The sequence below is a fragment of the Pan paniscus genome, chromosome 3, assembly GCF_029289425.2.
Source record: "Pan paniscus chromosome 3, NHGRI_mPanPan1-v2.0_pri, whole genome shotgun sequence".
Taxonomy (NCBI): domain Eukaryota; kingdom Metazoa; phylum Chordata; class Mammalia; order Primates; family Hominidae; genus Pan; species Pan paniscus.
The window spans coordinates 47,574,788-47,591,802 of record NC_073252.2 but is presented as its reverse complement, the minus strand read 5'-3'; the positions used below and the strand labels follow the sequence as shown (position 1 = coordinate 47,591,802).

At 41.6% G+C, this 17,015-nt stretch overlaps 1 protein-coding gene and 2 pseudogenes across 2 annotated transcripts in view; all 3 read right to left on the bottom strand.

Annotated features, from left to right (window-relative positions):
• Nucleotides 1-17,015, bottom strand: part of TMEM150C (transmembrane protein 150C) — a 93,792-nt gene that overhangs the window by 12,188 nt on the left and 64,589 nt on the right. The window contains exons 6-8 of one of the 2 annotated variants that reach the window (XM_063603778.1): nt 14,154-14,281; nt 8,184-8,361; nt 3,502-3,736 (exon numbers count right to left, since the gene is read on the bottom strand). In XM_063603778.1, coding sequence (XP_063459848.1) covers nt 3,528-3,736; nt 8,184-8,361; nt 14,154-14,281 — 515 coding nt within the window. In that variant the 3' untranslated portion in view covers nt 3,502-3,527. Of the gene's footprint in view, nt 1-1,168; nt 3,737-8,183; nt 8,362-14,153; nt 14,282-17,015 lie in introns of those variants that run through there. The other variant, XM_034958575.3, reaches the window with a different exon arrangement.
• On the bottom strand, nt 8,370-13,150 carry LOC129397668 (large ribosomal subunit protein eL8-like; annotated as a pseudogene).
• Nucleotides 9,775-14,112, bottom strand: LOC106634677 (small ribosomal subunit protein eS6-like; annotated as a pseudogene).

The window sequence follows — 17,015 nt, the reverse complement described above, 5'->3', positions numbered from 1 at the left end:
TGGAATGGAGTCTCGCTCTTTCTCCCAGTCTGGAGTGATGCAGTAGTGTGATCCCGGTTCACCGCAACCTCCGCCTCCTGGGTTAAAGCAATTCTCCTGCTTCAGCCTCCCAAGTAGCTGGGATCACAGGCATGTACCACCACGCCTGGCTGATTTTCGTATGTTTTAGTAGAGACAGGGTTTCACCATGTTGACCACGCTGGTCTTGAACTTGTGACCTCAGGTGATCTGCCTGCCTCGGTCTCCCAAAGTGCTGGTATTACAGGCATGAGCCACCTTATGGGACCACTGTCTTATATTCAGTGTTTTTTTGACTGAAACATTGCTATGGGTGCATGGCTATATTCGGTCTTTGTCCCCAGTTCCTGCACAGAACTTCTAAAACCTTTGACGTTTACTGAGAGAGGTGTCTTTTGTTCTACATAATAAGCCTCTTTTGATCACACTTGAGTTTATGCTAATGAGGTTACTTAGGGTGGGGCCCCTGGATAACCTCAGGCTGAGGCTGGTCAGCAGAAACGCCTCCTGACCTTTGAGCTTTGGGGAGAGAGGGCGTCTGGAGATCCAGCTCCATAAAATAAACTCTTGAATGGTAAGATTTGGAGAGCTCCCAGGTAGATGAACACAGCGAGGTGCTGGGAGGATGATGCGCTCTGGGTGGGCGTGGAGCTCCAGGCACCTCCCCATGCCTTGCCCTATGCTTCTTTTTAATTTGGCTCTTCCTAAGTTGTAGCCTTCATCATAAACCTGCAAATGTAAGGATTTTCCTGAGTTCTGTGAGCTGTTCTAGCAAATTATTTGAACCTTAAGCGGGCAGTGTGTGGGAGCCCCTTCGACTTTGGAGCCCCTTCGACTTTGTAGCCAATATGGACAGAAGTGAGGGTCACCGGTGGACCCAGTATCTGTGACTGGCAGTGGAAGCGAGGCAGTCTTGTGGGACTCAGCCCTTAAACCTGTGGCACCTGACACTAACTCCGGGTAGTTAGTGTCAGAATTGAATTGTAGATACTCAATTGGTGTCCGGAAGAATCAGAGAATTGGTTGATGGTGTTGGAAAACACCCTACCAATATAACACTTAAGTTCATTTTTAACATAATATCTGACTGGGTTTTCACATGTTTTAATATTAGAGAAGAAATGGTGGTGTAAGAGACAAAGAAATAACAATTATGCATAAAAGAATTTTATTTAGTGGCCAGATCCCAATGAATAATGTCAGTCATTGCTTGGTTCTGCTAAAATGTGGTATTAGATATATTCTTAAGAAAGTGTACAATTGCATCACCAAAAGCTGTTTAATTTGGATTGTGTAGAATAAAAGAAAACTACATAAGTCTTTGTTCTTTGATAAAAATTTTAAAATATAAAAATGAAAAAAAGAAACCCAAAAGCAGTATTCAAAACTAACAAATGTCACCTTGGACTATTTACAGTAAGACGCCTTTTTGACAGGAGAATCTTGTTCTCAGCTTGTTCTTTTCCTCACATCTTACAGGGATTCTCACTCCCCCATCTGATCCCTATTCATAACTTCTTCCATTCCTGTCTCACATGAAACAGCCATCTTCCATGCTCTCTCACTCATCTTTGAGTCTCTCGCTGACACTCCTTTTTCCTACTCTTAAATTATTAATAATTCTATTCAACAGACATTTATTGAGCACCTAGTATGTGCCAGGCACTGTGTTAAGAGGTGGGGAACAATACAGAGATGAAAAGACATTGACCTTTTCCTCAAGAAATTCAGACTTTGGGTTGAATTAAAAAATGTTTTTCTTCTTTTTTTTTTTTTGAGATGGAGTTTTTAGCTCTTGTTGCCCAGGCTGGAGTGCAATGGCATGATCTCGTCTCACCGCAACCTGCCTCCCAGGTTCAAGTGATTCTCCTGCCTCCGCCTCCTGAGTAGCCAGGATTACAGGCATGCGCCACCACGCCAGGCTAATTTTGTATTTTTTTTAGTAGAGACGGGGTTTCTTCACATTGGTCAGGCTGGTCTCGAACTCCCAACCTCAGGTGATCCACCCGCCTCAGCCTCCCAAAGTGCTGGGATTACAGGCGTGAGCCCCACACCCAGCCTAAAAAATGTTTTTCATATTATATTCCAGGTAATCCCAGACCTCTATGGGGTAAATCTGGGGATTTCTTGAAAGAAAGTGCACTCATGGAGGGTCTGTCCACTTGGCTCACTCCAACACAGTTTGAATTTGGAATTCTGCTCTTCTTCATGAAGCACAGTCTCAAAAGCCCACACCTACGGTCTGAGTTCTGAACTCTCAGCAGGTGGGAACTGGGAACTGCGGGTTGGCTAGCAGGGGGGCCAGCTGTGTCAATTTGGTTTTTAGGAAGGGTATTCTTTTAATTGGCTTCTACAAATTCCAAATTTGAAAAGCCCTTAATCCAAAAAAAAAAAAAAAACCCTACTAAATTTGAGCAAAAGATACATATTAACAAAGTCTCCCCTGATTTGGACTTGCAACAAGATACTGTAAGGTGCCTATCTTTGATAAATGTCCAACAGCAGCTCTTTTTATTACCTCTGCACATCATATTTCTTTCCATTTTTCTGTGATATTTTCTTAGCTTCCCACGTAAGCCTGCAGGTGACCTCAGTTTTTCTTTGATCATGGTTGAACCCAAAGCAAGCTCAGCTCTTGCATTTGGTCTACATCTTTGTCCATGAGGCTTAGAGAGACTCATGGTAGTTACTTAAAAGAAACTATGAAATATAAAACATTGTACATGGCATACTATGAAAGCAAACACTAAACCATACCTTCACTGCCCCCATCTTGTTCCAGGCCTGGTAGACCACGTCCCTACACATATTCACATTTGGAAATCATTCTCAGTCACAGTGCATCAAGTCCAGATCACGGCGGCGGGCTTTGCTCTCACAGTCTGTGGCATATGTCTCTCCTGGGATCCACACAGCCGACCACTGAACAACAATGAAGGGGGCTTTCGTGGGAAAGTTCTTCTCACTATGCCTTTCCACAGGCGACACAGGGTCACATCTCAATACAATTTCCGTCCTTCTATGATACACTATTATCCACTCAAGAATATTAGCGCCAGATTCAGAACTTCCTCACGAGCTGGTTCCAAGCCCTTTGGACCTGAAGGCAACGTCGGGAGTTGGCATTACTCCCAAGGAACATTTGGCCTGCCCTACTCGGTAGGGTGCTTGAGACATGTGGAGAGAATGGGAAGAGGAGGGAGTGCTGGGAAGGGGACGGATAAGAAGTGATCATGCACAAGCTTCTTGCTCTGTCGTGCATATATTTTCAGTGTAACAGCGTGTATTTCGACACATAAGGGCTTGTGCTTTTTCATTAAAGAAATAACTCGCCCTGAAAAGCTCATTTGGCAAATGTGGCCATGAATGTGTGTGTGTGTGTGTGTGTGTGTGTGTGTGTGTGTGTGTGTGTGTGTGAAATGAGGTTCTATGTCAAGTCCTGTGAGTGTGTCCTACTGGCCCCTCCCCCACTGTCACACCCACCTCACCAGCAAGGAAAAACTGATGGTTTACACCTGGTCAGTCTGATATTCAGAAGCTTCTGACAGGCTTTCTGAGAAGCTTAGGAAATTCTCCTGGTACTCAGAGCAAACAATCTCATAGCGGTAATGCCGGAACTCCACGGCAAAGGTGCCAAAATAAGACAGGAAGCACATGACCAGGCCCCACTGGACCCTGGCTGCATACATGTGGATGCTTTGGGCCATGAGGATGAAGTCTGGGGAGAAGCAGTCAAGGAAAATACCCTCATCAGCCACATTAAAACTGGAATCTTTTCAGGGCAGAGACAGATTATAGGAAAAGTCTGGCTTTCCTCATCACTAGAAAAACTGGTAGCCTGCTAGAGCTTGTTGAACACAAAAATCTATATGAATAATAAGTTAACATTGTTGGGCTCATATTTGGTGGTAGACATGCTTTTAGGTGCTTTCATGGATAGTATCACTTAATCCTCACAACAATCCTATTATCATTGTTTTTGTTTCTCATTTTTACATGTTCTATTTGCCCTTAAATACTCTCTTATCCAAATAATTGTCAGTTTGTTTAAAAATAGGGAAACTGAGACCAAATGGGTAAGTAACTTGCCTGAGGTCACACAGGTATTAATTGGCTGAGCTGGGCTCAAACAAGCACTCTAACTCCTGCGCCATGTATTCAATAGCCGTACTCTGTAGCTGCTTACAAAACTGGGAGATTAGGAAAAGGATTACACTTCCAAAGTAATTAGTTGGCCAGAAAAATTAAGCTATTTTAAAAAAAAATCACTGCAAATGGTGAGCCAAGACCGGCCACTGCACTCCAGGCTGGTGGACAGAGCGAGACTCCATCTTAAAAAAAAAAAAAAAAAAAAAGAAGAAGAAGAAAGCACTGCAAATGACTATGAATTCATAGTTATCGTTATATCTGCAGAAATAATTTTGAACATATCAAATTACTAACTGCCGACATGTAAGTTGTGTTTGGCTCTGCAGTGCTACTAACCGTGGACTATGAATTCATAGTTATCGTTACATCTGCAGAAATAATTTTGAACATATCAAATCACTAACTGCTGACATGTAAGTTGTGTTTGGCTCTGCAGTGCTACTAACCGTGTCTGAGTGGCTGGCCTGTCTCTTCTAATTTTCACTATTGTCTTTCAGACAATACTGTATAGACTAGTTTCATTCCTCGTATCACGTCTAAACTTGTATGATAAACAGATGAGGCCAGGTGGGGTAGCTCATGCCTGTAATCCCAGTGCTTTGGAATGCTGAGGTGGGAAGATCACTTGAGCCCAGGAGTTTGAGGCTGCAGTGAGCTACAATTGCACCACTGCTCTCTAGCTAGGGTGACGGCAAGGCCCCATCATTAAAAAAAGAAAAACAAATGAGACTCTTATGCCTGGATATATATATGGAGTGTGTGTGTGTGTGTGTGTGTTGTGTGTATCTGTATCTGTATATACACAACAGAATAAATGGAGGGAGGAGCTGGGAAGAAGGGTAAAAAGTTCATAGTAGCTTTAGTGAAAGGCCAAGTGTCTGAGGAACTAGATGCATTTACTTAGAAAGATCAGAAATGTCTCCTTAGAATTAGTTCTATCTTCTGAAATTAGACCTGAAATCGGGAAATTTTCAGAGAGCAAGAATGTGAAATTACTTCAGCCAAACTTTGCTTTGCTAACTGGGCCTTCATCCATTCACCTGAGAACCAAAGAAAAAAAAAAGATTCCACGTGTTCAGAAAGAGCATGAATCAGAATCATTTGGTGAAAGCTCAAAACTTGGGATAGGCTGGGCAAGGTGGCTCATGCCTGTAATCCCAACACTTTGGGAGGCCGAGGAGTGTGTATCACTTGAGCCCAGTAGTTCGAGACCAGCCTGGGCAACATGGCAAAACCACGTCTCTATTAAAACTACAAAAATTAGCCGGGTGTTTTGGTGTGTGCCTGTAATCCCAGCTACTCTCTAGGCTGAGATGGGAGGATGGCTTGAACCCAGGAGGTGGAGGTTGCAGTGAGCCAATATCATGCCCCTGCACTCCAGCCTAGGCAACAGAATGAGACCCTGTCTTAAATCACAAAAAACATCTCGGAGTGATTTAAAGTCTGCACACTCTTTTGAACAAGGATGCAAAATATTGCCAAAGCAATATTAACTTATTACTTAAATTAATGGAGAAAGCATATCTCCTTTTATCTTATATTGGCAGAGTTTTGATCTTTTTGTTCATAAAGTATTTATTAGGTTGCTAGCAAGAACCAAGTTTTTTGGCTTGAACTTAAGTCCTTAAATGTTCTCTATCTAATGTGACTGTAGAACTTTGGAAAATCAGCAAAATGGTGGAACAGGAATTTGTGAATGAAGAAAAAATAAATAGTTCAAATACTCCACTAACTAGAGAATGGGCTCTGAACTGTGTGTGTTTTCCTATTTTATTCTTTCCCCCCCTCATCTTAGGGTCTGCTTCTATTCATATTTTAAAGCTACTTTCTCTTTGAATTGATATACTTTATTTCTTTCTAGCTATTTTTGAACTTTTTATTTATATTTATTTATTTATTTATATTTCAATAGGATTTTGGGGAACAGGTGGTGTTTGGTTGCATGAATAAGTTCTTTAGTGATGATTTCTGGGATTTTGGTGCACCCACCACCCAAGCAGTGTATAGTGCACCCAATTTGTAGTCTTTTATCCCTCATCCCCCTCCTATCCTTTCCCCTGAGTCCCCAAAGTCCACTGTGTCATTCTTATGCCTTTGTGTCCTCACAGCTTAGCTCCCACTTATGAGTGAGAACATAGGATGTTTGGTTTTTCATTCCTGAGTTACTTCACTTAGAATAATGGTCTCCAATTCCAACCAGGTTGCTGCAAATGCCATTGTTTCATTCTAAAGCTACTTTCTCTAAGGTGGGGTCTGAAGTGGTTAAGAGTGCAAGAGCTGAGCCTGAGTTTAAATCTTGATCCACCACACATTATCTGTGTGATCTTGTGCAAATTAAACTTCTCCGTGATTCCCTGTTCTTACATGTTAAGTGAGGATAAAAAGAGTTGATACATTTAAAGTACTTAGAATAATGCCTAGCACACTGTCTAAAAATTGGTGATTATTATGACTGAAGATGTGTAGTTGCATTTTCTGTACAATCTACCCTTTAGGAACCTTGATTCCTTTCTCTGGTTTTCTGAGGAGGGCCTTACTGGAGTGAACACTTCTTTTATTTTTGCCTTTTATTTTATTTTATTTTTTGAGTCAGGGTCTCACTCTGTCACCCAGGCTGGATTGCAGTGGCATGATCACAGCTCACTGCAGCCTCAAATTCCTGGGATCAAGTGATCCTCCCCGCAAGCCTCCCAAGTAGCTTGGACTACAGGTGCACACCACCACATCCTGCTAATTTTTCTAAAACAAATTTTTATAGAGACCAGGTTTTGCTATCTTGCCCAGGCTGGTCTTGAACTCCTGGGCTTAAGCAATCCTCCTGCCTCAGCCTCCCAAAGTGCTAGGATTACAGCATGAGCCACGGCACCAGGCCTTTATTATTTATTTATTTATTGTTAGAGACAGAGTCGATCTTAGCTCGCTGCAGCCTTAAACTCCTGGGCTCAAGCCAGCCCACCTCAGCCTCCCCAGTAGCTGGGATTACAGGTGCTCGCCACAACACCCAGCGGATTTTTAGATTTTTTTTTTTTTTTTTTTTTTGTAGAGACAGGGTCTCCCTTTGTTGTCCAGGTGGATCTTGAGCTCCTGACTTCAAGTGATCCTCCTGCCTCCGCCTCCCCAAGTGTTGAACGCTTCTGATTACTCCACTCCATGGAATGAGTGACTGATCTGATTGGTGGGATGGGAACTGGCAGGCTTCTATTGGGCCACACTACCAGTAGGTGAGGCCACTGCACTCCATCCTAAGCTAGACTCTCTCTGGGATCTGTGTGGGGCTAAGCGGAGTGAGGTGCTCTCCTCTGCCTTTCCCTGGTTTCTCTGCTTGTTACTGGGTGGTTAAGTTGAATTCCAAGGTGTGAGAGAGGAGACCTGCAGCATTTTCCTTTCCAGGTTTACTAGGATAAAGGCTGATTTCTTCATCCCCATCTGGCTCCTAGCATCTATTCTCAATTGGTTCAAACTCTGAGCGGAGGAAGGGAAATGAATAGCACCCCAAAACCTCAAATATTTGAGGAAAACTACACATGCAGCCTTAATCTAGTGCTTGAATTTGTCTTCCAGAAAAGCTTCATTATTTTCCTGAAATATATAAATGTATTGGTCCTCTGAAATTCATTTCAGAGCTAATAAATGAAATGAAATAACAGGGCCATTAATAAAGTCACAAATGCATTTTTTTAAGCTGGAGGAAAAAATGGCAATTCTCTTTTGGCTGTGCATTCTCTGATTTTCACAAATAAGAACTTTTACATCATTAGTGAAATGAGAATGTATGACACCATTCCTGCAGATTGAAACAATCTGGAGAGGGCAGACCTTGTTTTATTTTTATTTCTCCATCTCCCCTTTGGCATGAAAAATTGGTCTGAGGGTTTTTGTTTTTATACCTGTTTACCTTTGCCTTAAGATTCTGAGAAGATCTGGCAGAATATCCTAACCCACTGGGTTCTTCTACAGAGACAACTTACTTGTTTTCATCTTACTGGCAAAAGAAGCTTTTCACATTCAAAGGATACAGAGGACCACACAGAGAGTGATAGATGCCGACAGAATAACCCGTGGAATTCCAACTCTCCGTCCTTCATTCTTGATGTTGACCTTGAGTGTCAGCGCAGCCTGGATCCAGCAGGTCAATGTGCCAAATCCAAAGGTCAAGGAAGTTCCGACGTTATGGATTTCTTCATCATTTGTGAGCTTAGGGATGAATGGATAATGACACATGAAGGCCCATTCAGCAAAGAAGACAGGCAAGTTGAAGGAATATATGAGGGGAAAAGATAGGAAAAGAAATATCCCAATAATGGGATGATAGATTGTAGAAAGATTAGCTCTTTGTTCTATTCTCAAATGGTTTGAACTCTGAGGGGATGAAGGAAATAAATAATACCCCCAACCCTTAAAAACATTTGTGTAGAAAAAGTAAAAGAAAACAGCAGGAGAGTTACAGAAAAAGAAATGTTTCTACAAGCATACACCCCAGACTTTTCCAGGATAAGAAAATTAGACCAGGAATTTGGACATGGTTTTTTTTTGTTTGTTTGTTTTTATTTTGGTTTGTTTGTTTGTTTTGAGACAGGGTCTTTACTCTGTCTCCCAGGCTGAAATACAGTGGCGTGATCACGGCTCCCTGGTTCAAAGCGATCCTCCCACCTCAGCCTCTGGAGTAACTGGGACCACAGGTACATGCCACCATGCCTGGCTAATTTTTTTGTTTTGAAGGAAAATTTGTATTACTTTAATTGTTTTTTAAGTACAGAAAACTCAACAGTGTACATTTAACCCAGCTTGGTGGCAAGTTCTTTAGCCTTTGCCTTTTTGAGCTTAGCAATGTGAGCCACAGACTTGGGACCCAGGACATTGCCTCCCCAGTGACGGCAGATCTCATCGGATCTGTTTTTGTAATTGGTCCTGATAGCTTCCACCCGCTTAGCCAAAGCTCCTTTGTCTTCCAAGTTAACCTGTGTGAAGACAACAGTGGTGCAGGTCTTCCTGTGGACTAGACGTCCCAGTCTTGCCTTCCTCTTGATAATGCAGCAAGAGACCCCCATTTTATGACACAGGGCAGGCAGGAAGACAGATAGCTCGATGGGATCCACATCGTGTGCAATCACCACCAGCTGAGCCTTTTTGTTTTCCACCAAGGTGGTGACAGTGTTAACTCCTGCTCGAAGGGCAGGTGGTCTCTTAGTGGGGACGTCCTCTTTGCAGGCAGCTTTCTTCTCAGCCTGGGCCAACAGCTTCTGCTTCTTCTCTTGCTTTGTCTCTGGTCTGTACCTGTGGGCTAGCTTAAGCAGCTGAGTAACTGCTTGGCGTCCAGGGCCTGGGTGAACTGGTTAATTGCAGAAAGCACTTACAGAGGTTAATTGCAGCCGCTTATAGAGGATGGCTGTCTGCCACTGCAACCTGATATAGCGGGGCAATTTCACAAAGCGAGTGAGGTCACTTTTGGGCTGGATGTCCTGTCCAATGCCAACATTCTTAGGCCTTTTCTCAAACCAGGGATTCACCACTTTCTTGGCCTCCTGCTTCTTCACGACAGCAGGGGCCGGAGCCACCTTCTTCACTTTGGCCTTCTTTCCTTTCAGCACCTTTGGCAGCAGCAGGAGAGCGCTAATTTTTTATTTTTTTTATTTTTATAGAGATGGTGTCTCCCTGTGTTGCCCAGACTGGTCATGAACTTCTGAGCTCAAGTAATCCTCCCGCCTCGGCCTCCCAAAGTGCTGAGATTACAGGCGTGAGCCATCAATCCTGGCCAATATATATTTACTGATGGAGGACAGCCAATTCTAGGCAAGTCAATATTTAATTGGCACAGACAACTAAAACCCTTTAAGCTCTGTTCTTCACTCTTGCAAAACTGGCCCGTCTATGTAATGTGACTAATTCATTGTTTTTTTTTTTGTTTTTTTTTTTTTTGTTTTTTGAGATGGAGTGCTCTGTCGCCCAGGCTGGAGTGCAGTGGCACTCAGTTCACTGCAATCTCTGTTTCCTGGGTTCAAGCGATTCTCCTGCCTCAGCCTCCCAAAGTGCTGGGATTACAGGCGTGAGCCACCATGGTGCCTGGCCTAAATAATTGTTTTTTTTTGTTGTTGTTGTTTGTTTGTTTGAGACAGAGTCTCACTCTGTCACCCAGGCTGGAGTGCAGTAGTGCGATCTCCACTCGCTGCAACCTCAGACTCCTGAGTTCAAGCGATTCTCATGTCTCAGCCTCCCAAGTAGCTGGGATTACAGGCATATGCCACCATGCCCAGCTAATTTTTGTATTTTAGTAGAAATGGGGTTTCACCATGTTGACCAGGCTGATCTCAAACTCCCAACCTCAGATGATCCACCCGCCTCAGCCTCCCAAAGTGCTGGGATTACAGGCATGAGCCACCACACCCGGCCCTAATTCATTGTTAATGAGAATTTTTTTTAGTTTTATTTTCCCATAGTAATAAGAAAAACTGTCACCTATGAGCTTTTGCCACATATAGAGACCCACAGTAGGACAACAGTATTTGAAGATTCATACTCAAGGCTTTTATAGAGGACTCCCATTTAGGTTATTGCCATTGGCGGTTATAGATGTAAACTCCCCAAATCATTACCAACTGATATTTAAAATATATATCCATCACTTAAAACTCTTTGTATTTTCATGTGTATATATACATCTATACATATGTAAATATATATATTTTTCAGATTATCACCATTAGATCATAATTTTTTCAGTCAATCATACTTCACCAAGACTATCCACTTCTCCAAAAAAAAAAAAAAAAAAAAACAAAGTCTATCCACATCTTCATCAAACCTAGCATATATGTTTGTATATATATATGTATTTGAGATGGGGTCTTGCTCTGTTGCCCAGGCTAGAGTACGGTGGTATGATAAAAGTTCACTATGTATTTACATATTTTTAAAAAATTTTCTTCCTTTTCCTTTTCTTCAACATACATTTTTTAATTGCACATATAAGAAAGTAAAATCTATTGTTAAAGACATGGCTTTTAAACCCATTGTGAAAGTATTATTTTTTTGAATTGCTATTGCCTTCAGATGTTTTGTTGTTTGACATTGTTGTTCATAAGGGTTGCATCAAATCAATGTTACTTTCTTTTTACAATTTTTTCTATTGTTTTTGGCTGTAGGATTTTTGCCTCTTTTTTGGAAGAAGCCATGTTTTCTCTCACAGTTCAAAAGACATATTTTCAAAATTATTTAAAATAATGATATCTGAAATCAAATTTTGCTTCTAGAAAATTGGTTTTCCATGCTATATAAATCTATTAATTTATTATTAATCTTTAAAAAAGATAATATAGTTACATAGTTAAACTTAAAAAAATTATAATGAGGGATAGATTGAAAAGTCTGTCTCCCATCCCATATACTAGCCACCTGGTTTCTCCATGGGAAACTAATTTGTCATTTCTCATGTATTCTGTTATATTCCGGCAAACGTTCTTCATAAGTAGTGTCAACATTCATGGTCTTGAGTATTTGTGGTTCACCAAAGCCACCCAATCTTGGGGATTTTTCTAGGACTTTCGTAAAGAACAAAATGTGTTCTTCTTAGTAACTCATCAAAGCCCTGGTTGAGAGAAACAATAGTGACTGAGCACTTTACAACATGCCTGTACCCTCAGCACAGGCCAGCAAGTAGGGGAAAGACTCCCAACAAAATTTCAGTTAAAATACCCCATGCCTTACATTTTGGATCTTAACAGGATAAACTCTCAAATATTCTACTGGTAATCACTGCCTCAGCCAATATATTCTAAGAATGCAGCTTTCTGGTTGCCTAGCTGGATGTAGATGGGAGATAGAATAGTTAGAGGAATTGGTGGGATTGCCCATTTATAACTCACCAAGCAAAAAATATTTACTGGGTTGCTACTACGTGCCAGGGGAAGTCTTTGGGAATGAGTGATCCTGGTTTAATGAATCAGCAGTGCTGAGGGTAGGACAAGAAATGGCCTTAGAAAATCCACTACTATTTTCATTAGGAACGTTACTAAATGAACGATAGAATGCTGAGGTCTTGAATGCCTGTGCCATTTGGGGTGTCATTCAACAGACAGGGGGAAGTGTCAGGATCAGTGTTTGCCCTCAAGGAGGAAGTTTCTAGCTGTAATATAAATAGCATAGGTTGGAGGTTGGTGGGGAGGGAGGGAAATCAGTCAACCACTGTCATAGTACAGAGGTTTCCTTGTCTATTTTACAAATAAAGTCATTCTTGTCAAGAGTTGGGTAATGGTATTGGCAAGGAAAATTATGCTTAAAGGTTGTGACCTTGGGCTTCTGAATTTCTAGGAAGAAGAGTTAGGAGTAGCATATCTTTATACAAGTCATAAGTGTTCTGGAGAAATTCTGGGCTTTCAAACTTGACTTCCACATAAACTTGCTAATCTGAAAAGCATCCTTTTATCCAGTAAGGATGTTTGGTGTTTAGTTATAGAAAGGTAATGATCCTACTGGTTTGCTAGAAAGGTACATTAGGATCCAATTTGTTACGAAAAAAAAGTATAAACCACTTGGAAATCCTCTGTAGAAAATATACAGCTGTTCTAGTAGCTGCTTTTCTCAGTAGCCACACTGTATTTCATAGGCATATTTAACACCCTCGCACGTTTAAGAGAACTCAGGAAGGCCAGGCTGAGAGACTAGAAAGGCTGAACTCTGGAGAACCCGTGCATGTTAGGAACCAGTGTTCCTAATTTTTTTTGTGTGTATGTGAGTCTGATCTTATTTGTTACTCAAAAAAATCTTTTTCCTGACTAGATTCAGACTTAGAAGCAGAAGCTCGCAGAGAGGAAAGTCTGCGTCTCTTCACAACTTGTTCCTTGCGCTTCTCTTTAGCCTCCTTCATTCTCTTGGCCGAAAGTTTAGCATATTCTGCAGCCTCTTCCCTGTTTTTCTTAGTACACTGCTTCTTCAGAGCAATAGGCTGCTGTTTGTGCTGCAGGACACGTGGAGTAACAAGACGCTGCATCTTGGGTGCTTTGGTCCTAGGTTTCTTACCTTCTTTGTTTAAGGGCTTTCTTACAACATACTGGCAGACATGATCTTTAGAGACACTGAAAAGTTTGACCAGGCGCGGTGGCTCAGGCCTGTAATCCCAGCAACTTGGGAGGCTGAGGCGGGCAGATCGCGAGGTCAGGAAATCAAGACCATCCTGGCTAACAAGGTGAAACTCCGTCTCTACTAAAAATACAAAAATTTAGCTGGGTGTGGTGGCATGCCCCGTGGTCCCAGCTACTCAGGAGGCTGAGGCGGGAGAATTACTTGAACCCGGGAGGCGGAGGTTGCAGTAAGCTGAGATCTCGCCACTGTGCTAAAACCTGGGCGACAGAGCGAGACTCCGTCTCAAAAAAGAAAAGAAAAGTTTGCGGATTCTGCTAGCTCTTTTAGGCCCCAGGTGACGAGGCACCCTAGTATCAGTCAGTCCAGGTATAGCCTTCTCTCTTTTTTTCACAGTAACAAAGTTGAGAATGCTCAGATTGGCATCCACAGTGCAACCACGAACTAATTTTCTCTTTCTTTCTCCAGCTTTCCTTGGTCTGTAACAGGAATGTAACAGGGAGGCGGGCATGGCCATGGGTCAAGATACCCTGCTTGTTGTTCCCACCAACAAACAAGAAACCTTGTTTGTTGTTCCTACCACTGATTCGGACCACATAACCCTTCCATTCTTCACCCAGAGCATAAGCAGCAACTTCTGTGGCCATATGCTTCTCATAAAAAGTACGAAGTTTCCGTTCATCTTCCACTTTAATGAGTTTCTGGCAGCCAATGGCTAGGAAGGAGATGTTCAGCTTCATCTTGAAGCAGCTGAACAGCTCCGAGTTGCCATGGAAAAGAGTCCTAGTTTTTAAAAAAAGGTTTGTGCAGAATTATATGGGCCATATGGTGATTATACCTCAATAGCTTTGATAGTCTCAGAAGTGAAGGTCTTACCAGTGTCAGAGGGAGGTGAAAAAGGTCAAATCAAGTACCTGAAAATTACCAAGTAAGGTCATTCCGAAGGAAGCCAGACACAGAGCCACCAATCCACTAATATTCAGCCACGGGTTTAAAACCTTCGGTTTCAGTTGTATGAAGCGCAGAACAGCTACCACAAGGGCTAGGAATAAAGCAAAGTCTTAAAATGGAAGAAATTAAATCACACACCTAGACTGTGAGGCAGAATTCTATTATTATTTTTTTTTTATGCTGCACTATTTTCTTAGGTAAGAGGCAGAATTCTAAAGCCGCAATGTGCAAAATTAAACTTTTCACCACAGCACATTTTACATCTCTGGAATGATCCACAATTTTTCAAAGAAACTTTCCATGCAATGCTTATGATTATTTAGATGTTTTATTATACTCAATCTGGGGAAAGCAGAGAGGCAGAGAGGACTCGAGGCAACAGGGCTGTATGTTACTTGGGTGAGGCAAGGATGATAGGACTGTGAATAGTGTTGTTCTCAGAGTTTTCAAAAACAAGGTCAGCACAGGACAGACTGGCTTAGGAGAGCACTGCAGAGGCTTGGCACACAACAAATAAGATGGGATAAAGACAGACCGACTCAGGCATCCTTTAGCTTAGAACAGTGTGGAAAATAATGATAGGGCAGGAACATAATGGGAAGAAGACAAGGTTACCACATCTAGACAAAATTGCTGGTGCCAGCACCATAAACCATTCCTGGGAAGAAAGATAATGGAAAATGTACAAGTTCCTTTATTACTGGTTTTACTCTCACTTCCCTTCTATTCTACTTGGAGGTGTTCACTGTCAAACAACAAAGATAGTTAATCCAAATTACAGAAGTGACAATATTCATACTTATGAAATTTGTATTTTAACATAGCAGATGGAGGGATTTGGTATGTCCTAAGAATCGTACCTAGTATATCAAGAAAACTCAATTCCTGAAAATAATATTAATTACTCATTTTAAATGTCCACTCTATCTTTTGAAGCAAATTGGTATCTGAGAATTTGAAGAGAGAATGAGGGAAGTTACTTAGATTTCAAATCTGACTTCTAATAGTAACCTTGGGATAGTCCATACTCAAGGCCCTAATCTAAGGATGAACTTTTTTTTGCCTAGTGCAGAAGTATTTTCATATTTATACGAAGAGTTGGGAGAGGTTAGTCTATAAATGATGAAAAATCACTTTCGATTAATGTAAATTATATCTACATGTAAGGAAACAAACTTACTACTAAGATAATTTATTTTGACGTTAAGATTCAGCAGGAAAGACAATTAGAAATTCAAGAATTACCCTATTTATACAGCAATTAAGTTGGTAATTATTTGCTAAAGGTTTTACTTTGATTACAGGCCATTATTAGTAGCCATTAATAAAGAAAGTCTATCCATAAATTTGCATTTCTCGAGTATTTTAAATTTCATAGTGTAACCCTATGGCTTTAAGCTTGATAAGTTGACTTTTAGTTCTAAGTACTTCTGATCAAAGAGTGGTATAAAACTTGATTAATATTTGGATTTTAGAAACAAAATAGAGATAAATCATGATTTATAAAAATCTCAAATTGTTCAGCCCTGATATATCTTTCAGTATATGCTTCAGCTAGTACCGACTGTTGATTGGAAAATTAATACATTATACCTGAGTTGACAGTAGTTTCTCAAACTATTGGTTTGAGGGACCTAGGTAGGAGTTATATCCGAAGTCTTTAACAATGACAATAACAATCGTAGAGGATGAAAAATAGGCACAATGTCTTATCAATTTTAGGATAGGAATAGGAGGAGGAAGTAGGGGAGAGGAGTAATTCAACACACAGCACTCCTTCACAAAGTGATCATCGGCTAAAGAAGCCATTAGATTAAACCTAGAGACTCAACACAGGCACCACGGGACATCCTTCTAGTAAGTTGTGTATGGCTGTTAGGACATAATAACAAGACACTAAGACAGCACACTTAATTTTTTTTTTTTTTTAAACAGAGTCTTACTCTGTTGCTCAGGCTGGAGTGCAGTGACATAATCTCAGCTCCCTGAAACCTCCACCTCCTGGGTTCAAACGATTCTCCTGCCTCAGCCTCCCAAGTAGCTGGGACTACAGGCCCATGCCACCACACCCAGCTAATTTTTGTATTTTTAGTAGAGACAGGGTTTCACCATATTGGTCAGGCTGGTCTTGAACTCCTGACCTCAGGTGATCTGCCCACCTCAGCCTCCCAAAGTGCTGGGATTATAGGCATGAGCCTATAATATAGACGGAGTCTCTCTCTGTCGCCAGGCTGGAGTGCAGTGGCGCAAACTTGGCTCACTGCAACCTCCGCCTCCTGGGTTTAAGCGATTCTCCTGCCTCAGCCTTCTGAGCAGCTGGGACTACAGGTGCACACCACCAAGCTCAGCTAATGTTTTTTATTTTTAGTAGAGATGGAGTTTCGCCATGTTGGCCAGGATGGTCTCTATCTACTGACCTTGTGATCTGCCTGCCTTGGCCTCCCAAAGTGCTGGGATTACAGGTGTGAGCCACCGCGCCTGGCCGGCTAATTTTTTTTTAAATGACTACTGAAAAGTATTACTCTGAGAACTCTCTGCTGGTCATTTTGTGGGATAGGATGGTGCTGGAACTTGACCTAAGCCCTAAACCCAGTTCCTGAAATGACTCTTCATGTTGACCCACCCAGTCAAAGAGTTTGTTCCTTTATGCCCAGGGGAACAGAGTCGTTGGCTGCTCTCTTCATTATCTATTTCTGTCCAGTAAACACAGGACATGCAACATCTCCTGGTCCCTGCGTTGCTAGCTGTCCTATTTGTAATATGAATGGTAAGTCATCTTATCATGAACAAATTATGAAATTCAGCAGGAAACAGAAACCTATTTG